The sequence below is a fragment of the Pteropus medius genome, unplaced genomic scaffold, assembly GCF_902729225.1.
Source record: "Pteropus medius unplaced genomic scaffold, Ma_sr-lr_union100, whole genome shotgun sequence".
Classification (NCBI taxonomy): domain Eukaryota; kingdom Metazoa; phylum Chordata; class Mammalia; order Chiroptera; family Pteropodidae; genus Pteropus; species Pteropus medius.
Genome location: NW_024352785.1, coordinates 4613032 through 4624686, shown reverse-complemented (window position 1 = coordinate 4624686; position 11655 = coordinate 4613032). Strand labels below are relative to the sequence as shown.

At 32.5% G+C, this 11655-nt stretch overlaps 1 protein-coding gene across 2 annotated transcripts in view; it reads left to right on the top strand.

Moving 5' to 3' along the window:
* The window catches only part of FBXL17 (F-box and leucine rich repeat protein 17), a 439190-nt gene that overhangs the window by 175752 nt on the left and 251783 nt on the right, over positions 1-11655 (top strand). The window contains exon 7 of one of the 2 annotated variants that reach the window (XM_039848410.1): positions 6592-8547. The exons of the other annotated variant lie outside the window; for it this stretch is intronic. Coding sequence (XP_039704344.1) covers positions 6592-6667 — 76 coding nt within the window. The 3' untranslated portion in view covers positions 6668-8547. Of the gene's footprint in view, positions 1-6591; positions 8548-11655 lie in introns of those variants that run through there. 2 annotated transcript variants of the gene reach the window in all.

Genomic DNA, 11655 nt, shown 5'->3' with positions numbered 1-11655 from the left:
GATCTAAGTTGATTTAACATTACTATGTTAACTTTTATATCTTCATGTATTTAGGATTTTTAACTTAAAAAGACATTATGGATTTAGTACAAGTTAAGAAAATATGATAGAAAATGCAATATTTGTGTTAATTTCACTTCTTATGAAAAGTCTTAATATTTCTTATGTCTTTATATGCTGTGCAAGATTTATCACATATCATCAGATTTTTACAAATCTGAAAGGTTGTCTTCCCAAGTAATCCTTTTGCTTTAGTAATCTTTTGAATCAAATTGCTCGATGTTTTAAATCAAGAAAAAGAGGGTGGAAAAATTGAGTTTGTCTGGCTTAGACTTGTGAAGAAAATGAGAACATATCTATAACTTGATAGTCTAGAGATTTCTCTATTCAGACTAATTGTTTGTGATATTAAGCCAGTGACATCCTGATCTTTATTTTCTGAGACCTTTATAAATCTAAACGAAGGGGTTACTAGATGAAATACCACCATTTACTTGCTAGGGATTTCTGTTACCTTGGTTCTTTTTTCTTTGTTGTAAGATTCAAGGTATACCTTTGGGCCTTTGAAACTAACTCCCCATAACTGTATTTATCTCTTCTAGTATTTGTTACAGTCAAGAGAAAAGTATAAAACTGAGTAGACTTATCAAGGCTGTCTTTCTTGTTTTAGTTCTCAGATGCTATCATCGTGAATTTTCTAAAATTCATGATGTCATGATTATGTCATGGTTGATTACGTTAATCTCCACTCAGCCTAGCTTGCTCTAAGTCAAATTGGAGTTGAGACATTCCACTTGACTACATAGTCAGTGACTTTTTTCTTGACTCTGTAGAATTCAAATTTTGGATTAAATTGATATTAGGACTTTAATCCTTGGTCTATATGTCACCTTGGAATAGTCCCTAGCTCTGCTCTTTTTCTTCCAGTCTCTCTCTACTAATGTTTGAATAACAATGTCACCCATCTTAATGACCCATGTACACATACACAGCATTAGAAGTTGGTTGAGATTGCTTTATAATTACAGCTTTATTTGTGGAAATTTGATATCTTTAAATATTATAAGACATAGCATTTCCTATTTGATTAAGCCCAGTTTTCTTATGTTCTATATATTTCATATTAAATTTAGTTTTATGTATTCAATAATTTTATTATGGTATCATTTCAGTGTTTTTTTAAATTGGTAAATGAGTAATTGATACATAAGTGTATACTTTTTGTACATTTTATATGTATTTTTAATATAAATTTTGTAATTGACTATCTTTTTGATTTTATATAGTTTCTAATAGTCTTGTAATTGATTCTCTTGGACCTTAAAGGTAGACTGTCATATCATCTGAAAATCCTGATAAATTTGCCCTCCAAGATTTGGTGGTTTATTTCCTTCATATATTTGATTGTATTTTCTAGAACATCAAGAGGCAAGCAATAGTATGTAAAGCTTAATTTTTAAAATTTACTTCTTGCTTTTCCTAAACTTTCTCCCTCTTTCCTTTCTTCTTCTTTTTTAAAGCAGATATATCAAATGAAACAAAATGACAATTATTAATGGAAAGTTACCTTTGTCTGGGTAATTAGGGTTGAAGAGTGGTTTACAGAAGTAATTGTTTTATTCATTTTACTTAACATTGAATAAAAAGCTAAACTGAGCTACACTTTTGTTTTTGATTCCTATCAAGTGTAAATTATCGGCTTTCAGGGTTTTTAAAATCTTTTCTTTTTCTTAAGTAGCCTATTAAAATATGACTCTTCTCAAATAGTGTTATTATATAATTTAGTTTGTTGTGTACTGAAACTAATAATTCATCTACAGCTTTTACTTTTTTTAAAGAAAAATCAAACTTGAATTCCTTAGTTATTAAGTCTTTGTATAACACAGCAAACATCATCTTTTCAAATAAAAAGTATTGAATTGGGTATTGTTGTATTTTCTCTTAAAACCTGAACGTCTCTGTTAGAGATATCTTGCCATTTTTCCATGTCTAGATCTATATAAAACATACTTTAGTAGTAATTTAAAAGTTTAGAATATTTGTTGATAAAATGTCTTTTAATAAATCTATGTTGTGTAATAAAATGAATTATTTGGAAAAGTCTTTTAAAGAAAAGAACCCAAACCTTCCCTTCCCCCTTCATTTATTTATTTAAACAATTTTTCCCTAATCATCTCACATTTATATGTTATTCCTAGCTTATCCCCACCCCTCCCCTGCCGCCCCCAGTTTGTTCAGTGTCTTTATAGGAGTACATGAAGTGAAAAATCGAATGCTGCATGATGCGTATTATCAGATGGTGGGTATTTGCATATCTAACAGCTAGATATAACTCTTGTGTTTCAATTGATTATATAAAATAGATTTATTGAAACTTATTTTTAATAATAATATAGGTCATTTCAAGAATGATCAAAAATAAAATTATATAATTTAATTTTAAAAGATTATTGTTTGGTCTTTTGTATTACTAAGTATACTCATCTCTTCTGTTTTAATTTTTCTTTTCTTTACTTTTATTTATTTTTTTTTAGTGCCTGCTTGCCATGCAAAAGAGCTAACTATCTGCATTAGAATCAAATTATTTTTCTTGGACCTTCAGATTAGAGCAGGAGTATAATTGCTACTACTATTTTTTGATTTTATTTTTTTTATTTGATATGTAAAGCTAGAAGTTAGTTTTTAAAAAACTCCATTTTAGAGAGAACCATAAAATGATTCCTAAAACTCGTTTTTCTGAAAACAGATGAAAATTTGTTGATATCAAGTGTATAACAACACATTTATAACTTGTGTAAGTAAGGAAAAATAAATAATAGGTGTTGGTTCAGAATGGAATGCTAAAATATCAGCAAACTTTGATACTTTCTTGAACCCCCAAGTTGTGAAAAAAAAACCTATTTTTTTTGTAGTTCAGTATAATATGTCTAAGCTATACAAGTAGGATTTTATAACTAGAATCCTATTAATGCACATTTCTCCAGAAATTATTGATATCAAGTACATAGATTTATATTCAGTAGAGGATTTTGTCTTCATTAATTTTATGAATAGATATCATTAATTTTATGAATGTATACACACACATATATGTGTGTGTGTGTATGACCTAATATATTCTAATACTATGCTAGGTGCTGGGCACAAAAAAATAAATAAATACAGTTATACCTTGGAGATATTTCTGGTTTGGTTCCAGAACACTGCAATAAAGCGAATATCACAATAAAGTGAGTCACACAAATTTTTTGGCTTCCAGTGCATATAAAAGTTATATTTACATTATACCATAGTTTATTAAGTATGCAATAGCATATGTCTAAAAATGTACATACCTTAATTAAAAAATATATTATCATTAAAAAATGCTAACCATCATCTGAGCCTTCTGCGAATCGTAATCTTTTTGCTAGTGAAGTGTCTTGCCTTGATGTCGATGGCTCTGGTTGCTCAGGGTGGTAGTTGCTGAAAGTTGGGGTCACTGTGGCAATTTCTCAAAATAAGACAACAGTGAATTTTGCCGCATTAATTGACTGTTCCTTTCATGAATGATTTCTCTGTAGTACGAAATGCTTTCTGATAGCATTTTACCCACTGTAAAACTTCTTTTAGAATTGAAGTCAATCCTCTCAAACCCTGCCACTGCTTTATCAACTAAGTTTATGTTGTATTCTAAATCTTTTGTTGTCATTTCAACAGTCTTCACAGCAACTTAACCAGGAGTAGATTCTACCTCAAGAAACCACTTTCTTTTCTTATTTATAAGAAGCAAATGTCATCTGTTAAAATTTTACCATGAGATTACTGCAATTAAATCACATCTTCAGGCTCCATTTCTAAGTCTAGTTCTCTTGTTATTTCCATGATATCTGCAGTTACATCCTCCACTGAAGTCTTGAACCCGTTGAAGTCATTCGTGAGGGTTGGAAACAGCTTCTTCCAAACTCCTGTTGATGTTGATATTTTGATCTCTTCCTATGAATCAGAAATGTTCTGAAAGGCATAGAATGGTGAATCCTTTTCAGAGATTTTCAATTTACTCTGCCCAGATCCATCAGAGGAATCACTATCTATGGCAGCTATGGCCTTAAAAATGCGTTTCTTAAACAAGAAGATTTGAAAGTCAAAATTATTCCTTGATCCATTGGCTGCAGAATAGATGTTATATTGGTAGATATGAAAACAACATTAATCTTGTCGTGCATATCCATCTTGGGTAACCAGGTACATTGTCAATGAGCAGTAATATTTGAAAGGAATCTTTCTTCCCAAGCAGCAGCTCTCAGTAGTGGCCTTAACATATTTAGTAAACCATGTTATAAACAGATAGGCTGTTATCCAGGCTTTGTTGTTCCATTTATAGCGCATAGGCAGAGTAGATTTAGCATAATTCTTAAGGGCCCTAGAGTTTTCAAAATGGTAAAATGAGCATTGGCTTCATCTTAAAATTATCAACTTCATTAGTCCCTAACAAGAGAGTCAGCCTGTCCTTTGAAGCTTGGGAGCCAGACATCTTGACCACCTCTTTCCTGTTTAGCCATGAAAGTCCTAAATGGTGTCTTCTTCTGATATGAGGCTGTTTCATCTATATATTGAAAATGTTGTTTAGTGTAGCTACCTTCATTAATTATCTTAGCTAGATCTTCTGGACAGCTTGCTGTAGCTTCTACATCTGCACTTGCTGCTTCATCTTACACTTTTAAGTGATGGAGATGGCTGCTTTCCTTAAACCTCTTGAATCAACCCCTTCTAGATTCAAACTCCCTCTTTAGCTTCCCCACCTTTCTCAACCTTCACAGAATTGAAGAGAGTTAGGTCCTTGCTTGGGTTAGGCTTTGGCTAAAGGGAATGTTGTAGCTGATTTTATCTCTCCAGGCCACTAAAACGTTCTCCATATCAGCAATAAGGCTGTTTCACTTTCTTATTATTCATGTATTCACTGGAGTAGCACTTTTAATTTCCTTCAAGAACTTTTTCTTTGCATTCACAACTTTGCTATCTAGCACCAGAGGCTTAGCTTTCAGCCTATCTTGGCTTTTGACATGCCTTCCTCACTAAGCTTAATCACTTTTAGCTTTTGATTTAAAGTGAGAGATGTGCAACTTTTCCTTTCACTTGAATACTCAGAAGATGTTGTAGGGTTATTAATTGGTCTAATTTTAAAATTGTTGTGTCTCATGGAATCGGGAGACCCAAGGAGAGGGAGAGAGACACGTTTAATTAAGTTAGCCACCTTATGTGGGTGCAGTTTGTGATGCCCCAAAACCATTATAATAGTAACATCAAAGATTACTGGTCACAGATCACCATAACAAATATGATAATAATGAAAAACTTTGAAATATTATGATAATTACCAAAATGTGACAGAGACATGAAGTGAGCAAACGCTGTTTGAAACATGGTGCTGATAGACTTGCTCAACAGAGTTGCCACAAACCTTCAATTTGTAAAAACCTCAGTATCTGTAAAGCTCAGTAAAGTGAAGCTCAATAGAATGAATTATGCCTGTGATGGTCTTATTTTTAGTTACTCATAGGCATCAATAAGGGAAAAAACAGACTAATGAATGATTAACTGCAGCATGACATGATTCTTATTATAATAGAAGTCTTGAGAAGCAAAAAATAAAATCCTGTATGAGGGTCATAGCAAATAATTTATGATGGATAAGGCTATATGCAACTTATTAGAACTATATATAAATTGCATCTATAAAATTAAGACTGTTTTAATCAATGTTTTTTTTTTTGGCAAAAGGTAGCCTCTTTATAATACTCTAGCTTTCCATGCAGTATTTAAGAATCGTTAAATTTAATTTGCTATAAAGTGAATTTAAAAAATAAAATGGAAATGCAGAAAATAAAAGATAATTATGTTTGAAAACAACTTGAATATAGAGTATATATTGCAAGATGGATTCCTTTATGAAGTTTTATTTTTATTTTTTATTCTAAATCAGTATTTATTCTAGGACTAATTTATATCTGAATTTTCATGTTATGCTAAATGTTTATTTACAAATAATCAGTTTATAGACTGGGAGGTAGGGAAATTTGGAAGGCACACTAGTAGTTTCATCAGAAATCAAGATAAATTGTTACTGAACATTTCTGAGATTTGCTAGTCAGCATTTGCTTCATTGTTCAAACTCAGAGAGGTCAGCCTACTTGGGGGTTAATTCTAGAGGCCAGGACTAAAGTTTGAATTAATCTATCTCTAACTGGAAATGACAAAGAGCTGTAAAAACCTGCTCTATAAAGTATCTCGTTTTTTTTTAGTCTGAGAAACCACTTGACGACAACTTCAAAATGTGTGTATATGTGTGTGTATTTATTTGAATGTGTGTATGTGTAATTTACTTTTCTACTTTGTTACAAAATGATTCAGTCAGTTTACCATGGTTATTAGTTTTATTAGATTAATTTATTGGCAGCTGGTTAGAGGAAAGTGGCTGGTTAGAGGAAAGTGGTGTGTGGTTTTTTTTTAAGTCTGAAGGGAAGCCTAATTTCTTGTTTATCTCTAACCTGTAGCTTAAATTTATGGAAATCTCCAGTTTTTTGACTCCAATCTTTGGCTTTTTGCTTTTAGATCAGTCTGGGAGGATTATGGTCCTGCCTTATTTCTCTGGTGTTGGTTGGTCTGCTCACGGGTAACGACTGGGTAAATCTCCATGTTTTCCATTTCATCCCTTTTATTCATCTCCTTTTTCATCATCTTTTGGCCTCTGTTTTTCACATTTCCTTTTTTTTTTTTCCCCAGCTCTCTCATTTCCTCTTTGAGATTATCTAAAATCCTTTCCATACTGTTTTCTCTATCTTTCCTCTCTTGGATTTACTCATCTCTATTTCCATGTTTCCCTTTCTTTTGTCTGTCTCCCATTCTTCCATTTTAAAGTTAGTAATCTTGTATTCCACATCAAGTGCTCACATTTCTATTGTTTGGTGGAAGGTGATGCACAGTAGAGTAAATCACTTGTTAGTGGTGTTACCCTGATGTTTATCTGACATCCCATTAGCAGATTTGACCAGTGGGCCTTTGGGATTTGTGGGAGTTCCTACACAGCCCAGAGAAGGCAACACTGCCTGAAAGAAGGAAATTGTACAGGTTGACTGGGTCCCGGACACCTAAGTAGGACACATAGATATCAATGTCAAAAGTTTTTGAGTATGTTGCATTTTTTAAAAAAAGTTTTTAAGCACATTTTTATACAATAATTGATCATTTGTAATAGTCCTGACAACAGTGGAAGTGACTGTTCTCATGAATTTTTACCTCTTATGAGAGGATGGTCCTGACTTTGAATAAAGCTTTGTGTTTAAGAAGGCAAATTAATCCTCGATATTTTTCCGTGAAATTTCCTAACTCTTCTTAATGGATGCCATGGTCCTTGGACCAAGTGCTGTTCCACAAAACTGTGAGGTTACCACCTATTAGATCAGCAGTGTAGGTGGTAGCTTCCACAATAGAACAATGCTTTATCTTAAATTCTTATTTCAGTAATACTTACACCTCATAAGGCATTATCAGAAATATTAGGTTTCTTGAGCTTTCCAACTCTGCAAGGTATATAGGGCAAATAATATCATTATACTGAGTGGAAAAATGAAAGTTCACAGAAATGACTTAACCAGTGTTTTCCAAACTAGTTGTTGCCACAATTATATTTGAATTTAGTTCAATGCTTTGTGTTATAATGCTTCCTATTTGTTGAATAGTAGTTTCAAAATAGTAAAATAAAAATTTCTTATTTAGATCCATATTTTAAGATTCAACTTACATGCTACCTACCACTTTAGGATTGCCAAATAAAATACAGCATGCTCCATTCAATTTGAATTTCAGATAAAAACGGCAGATACTTTTTAGTATAAATATATCTCACGCAATGTTCATATTTTCATTTGCTAAATCTGGCACCCCACACTACCTCCAGGGGTCTCTTCCTAATTCTCATTTTTTCCAACAGAGGAAACTCTGATCTCTTGAGTTCCAGGAGTTTGGTTTTCTCTCTCTGGTACTTTGTATTTCACTTTACTTATTTGTAAAACTGACTTTTCATCTATAAGACTGAAAACTCTTGGAGTAGAGGCATTTAGTTTTTAATGTTTTGGTACTTTATCCATTGAAAGAATGGATCTTCAGATCCAGGGCCCTGCTGAGCCATATTAGAGCCTAAGGCGAAAATATTTTAAAATGTGTCATCCTACATACACCTATCAGAATATCCCTCCGTATTTTGTATCAAGTAGAAAAGTTAAGAAAAGCTCTACAATAAAAAATATGACTATGTACAAAGAACATTGCCCCCTCTGTTGGACACTGTTATCAACACTTAGAAACCTTGGCAGGGCATGACCTCATGGACTGGGAGCTAGCTGGCAGCTGATTGGAAGTGGTTTTTGTTGTACAATAATGCAGCATAATAAAACAAGCAACAATAACTTGTCTTTGTTTAAAATTTATTTTTTCATCATTAATTTTTGCATTAATTTTTATTCTTTAAAATATTACACTAAACTATTATCTTGATTACTAAATATTTTTGGTGCCTTTTAAAATCTTGTGCTTCTAGTTAAATCTTTGGGAGAATGCAAGAAGTTGTTTTAGCATCTACTTATATTTTTATATCTTAGTCAACTATATAGTCAGGTTCATAGATGTCTGTGAATATAAAATCTTTAGAATTCATTAAATCTAATCTTTTTTTTTCATAGATGAGGAAACTGATCACAGTGGCAAAGTTGAGACTAGAATTCCGTGCTTACTGTGGTTTCTGTGAGCCATTTAGGCATCACTGTGAAGAATGCATCATTTAAGTCAAACTTTTCTTTTTTACCTTTGACATTAGAGTTTCTGAACATACAGAATGTCATTGGAACATATCGTGTTCATTATTGGAGGGATTCATGCATATTGTTTATTCCTAGATCACTTACTTTAAAAGTCTGTCAGGTTTTTTAGAGAGAAAAATAATGTAAGTGGAAACATAAGTATCCTTATTTAAATTACCTTTCCATTTTGCATAATAGAAAGATCAATTTTGATTTTTATAGGTAACATTTAAGCCTAGGTCATAGTTACTTTCTCAAAAAGTTCCACTATTGTAATTATCTGTCTTAGCAAAGTTTCTTCTAGGTGTCTATAGATGGCTGTGCTTTTCCGAGGATTGCCCTCTTGACTTCTGATTTGGGAATTAAGATTTTGATAGAAACTTTATCTCACCTTCCTATGTTGCTTGCTTCATTAGAGCTGATAAAGTAAGATACACCTCAAATATAGAATGATAGAGATATGACAGACAACCTAGTACAGATCTTTAGGAGACAAGCTAAAGAGTTTGATTGACAGATTGTCCTGTAATTTTGTGAAGCAAAGAGAATTTTTTTATTAACTAGTGAGACAGATGGGCTCAAGTTTGATGGGCTTAGTTTAGTTCTGCTTGTGTTTGGATGACTTTTTTTTTTTTCTTTTTATAGTAAGTAAGGCAAATAGATAGACTAGAGTTAGTCTAATATGAGCAATGAGGCAACTACTATGTAAAATACTATAGTTGAAGCTCTTATTAGAAGAAAGTTCAAAGATTTTGAAAGAAAAAACAGGGACTCTGCACGGAGGACTTCAACAAACTGTTATGCTAAAACTGTAGGCCTAACAAAAGAACCTATTGTGTGTTACTTAAGCTACCATTCTAAAAGGACAGATTTGTTTAATATAGCAACTGTAAATAATGAGAGGCCCATGTAAAAACTAAGGTCAGATTCATCAATGTGCTCAAATCATTGTATGGAAAGTTTTTGGGGAAAAGATAGTTTTGTGACCTTACACATTATCAATTGTGAAGGGCAGAAGCTACCTTTACAATGATGAAATCCAACAAACATTACATTAATCAAATGATCGATTGTCACCATCAACAATGGGGAAAATGGACATCATGTGCCTTCAGATGTCATCCTATGGGTATATTACAGCATCTCCTACAGTCTTCTTGCCAAAAATGCTTCATCTGAATATAATCACCGAGTAGTAATTAGACAAATCAAGATTATGGGACAGCCTCTGAGGCAATTGATGTGGACTCAAAATATTTTTAATATGATGAAAGGCAACAGCAGAAGTTAAAGGAGCCTTATAATTAAATACAATGCATGATTCTTTATTGGATCCTGGTTTGAAAAAATGTATATTAAGAACATGATTGGGACAAGTAGAGATTGTATAAGAGAAAGATGATCGAATCAAAGTTAAGTTTCTTAGGTGTAATAATGATATTGTGATTTAATAGGAGAATGTTCTAGGCTTTAGGAGATGTATGTCGAAGTATTTATAGTTAAAATATTAGATATATTTTTAATAATTTTTTGCTTTTCAATTACAGTTGACATACAATATTATATTAGTTTCTGGTGTACAACCTAGCGAATAGACATTTATGTATGTTAGGAAATGATCACCCAGATAAGTCTAGTACCCATCTGACCGCATACATAGTTATTACAATATCATTGACTGTATTCCCTATGCTATACTTTACATCCCCGTGACTGTTTTTTTTTTTAACTGGCAATTTGCACATCTTAATCTCTTCCTCTTTTCCACCCATCTCCCCAACTTTCCTCCCATTTGGTAACCATAAAAATGTTCTCTGTATCTATGAGTTTGTATCTGTTTTGTTTGTTCATTTATTTTGTTTCTTAGATTCCACATGAAAGTGAAATCATAGTATTTATATTTCTCTATCTGCCTTATTTCACTTAGGATAATACTCTCTAGGTCCATCTATGTTGTCACAAATGACAAGATTTTATTTCTTTATGGCTGAGTAATATTCCATTGTATATATGTACCACCTCTTCTTTATCCATTTATTGAAGGGTATCTAGGTTGCTTCTATATCTTGGCTATTGTAAGTAATGCTTCAATGAATATAGGGATGCATACGTCTTTTTGAATTAATGTTTTGGTTTTCCTTTTGGATAAATACCCAGAAGTGGAATTGCTGGGTACATCTTTGTCTCTTGTTATAGCCTTTGTTTTAAAGTCTATTTTGTCTGAGATATGTCTTGCTACTTTAGCTTATTTTTTGTTTCCATTTGCATGAAATATCTTTTCCATCCCTTTACTTTCAGTCTATGTGCACTTTTTGATCTGAAGTGGATCTTACAGGCAGCATATGTGTGAGTCTTGTTTTCTTATCCATTCAGCTACCCTGTGTCTTTTGACTGGAGCATTTAACCCATTTACATTTAAAGTAATTATTGATAGGTATGTAGTTATTGCCATTTTATTATTTATAGTTTTTATCTTTTTTCTTCTTCTTAAAGCAGTCCCTTTAACATTTCTAGTAATACTGGTTTGATGGTGATGAACTCTCTTAGCTTTTTCTGGTCTGGGAAACTATCTTACCCTTGATTCTTAATATAGCTTTGCTGGGTAGAGTAATCTTGGTCGTAGGCCCTTCCTTTTCATCACTTTGAATATTCCATGCAAATCCCTTCTGGCCTGCAATGTTTTTGTTGAGAAATCAGCCGACAATCTTATGGGAGCTCCCTTGTGGGTAACTAACTGCTTTTCTCTTGCTGCTTTTAAGATTCTCTTTTTGTGTTTAACCTTTAGTGTTTTAATTATGATGTGCTTTGGTATGGGACTCTT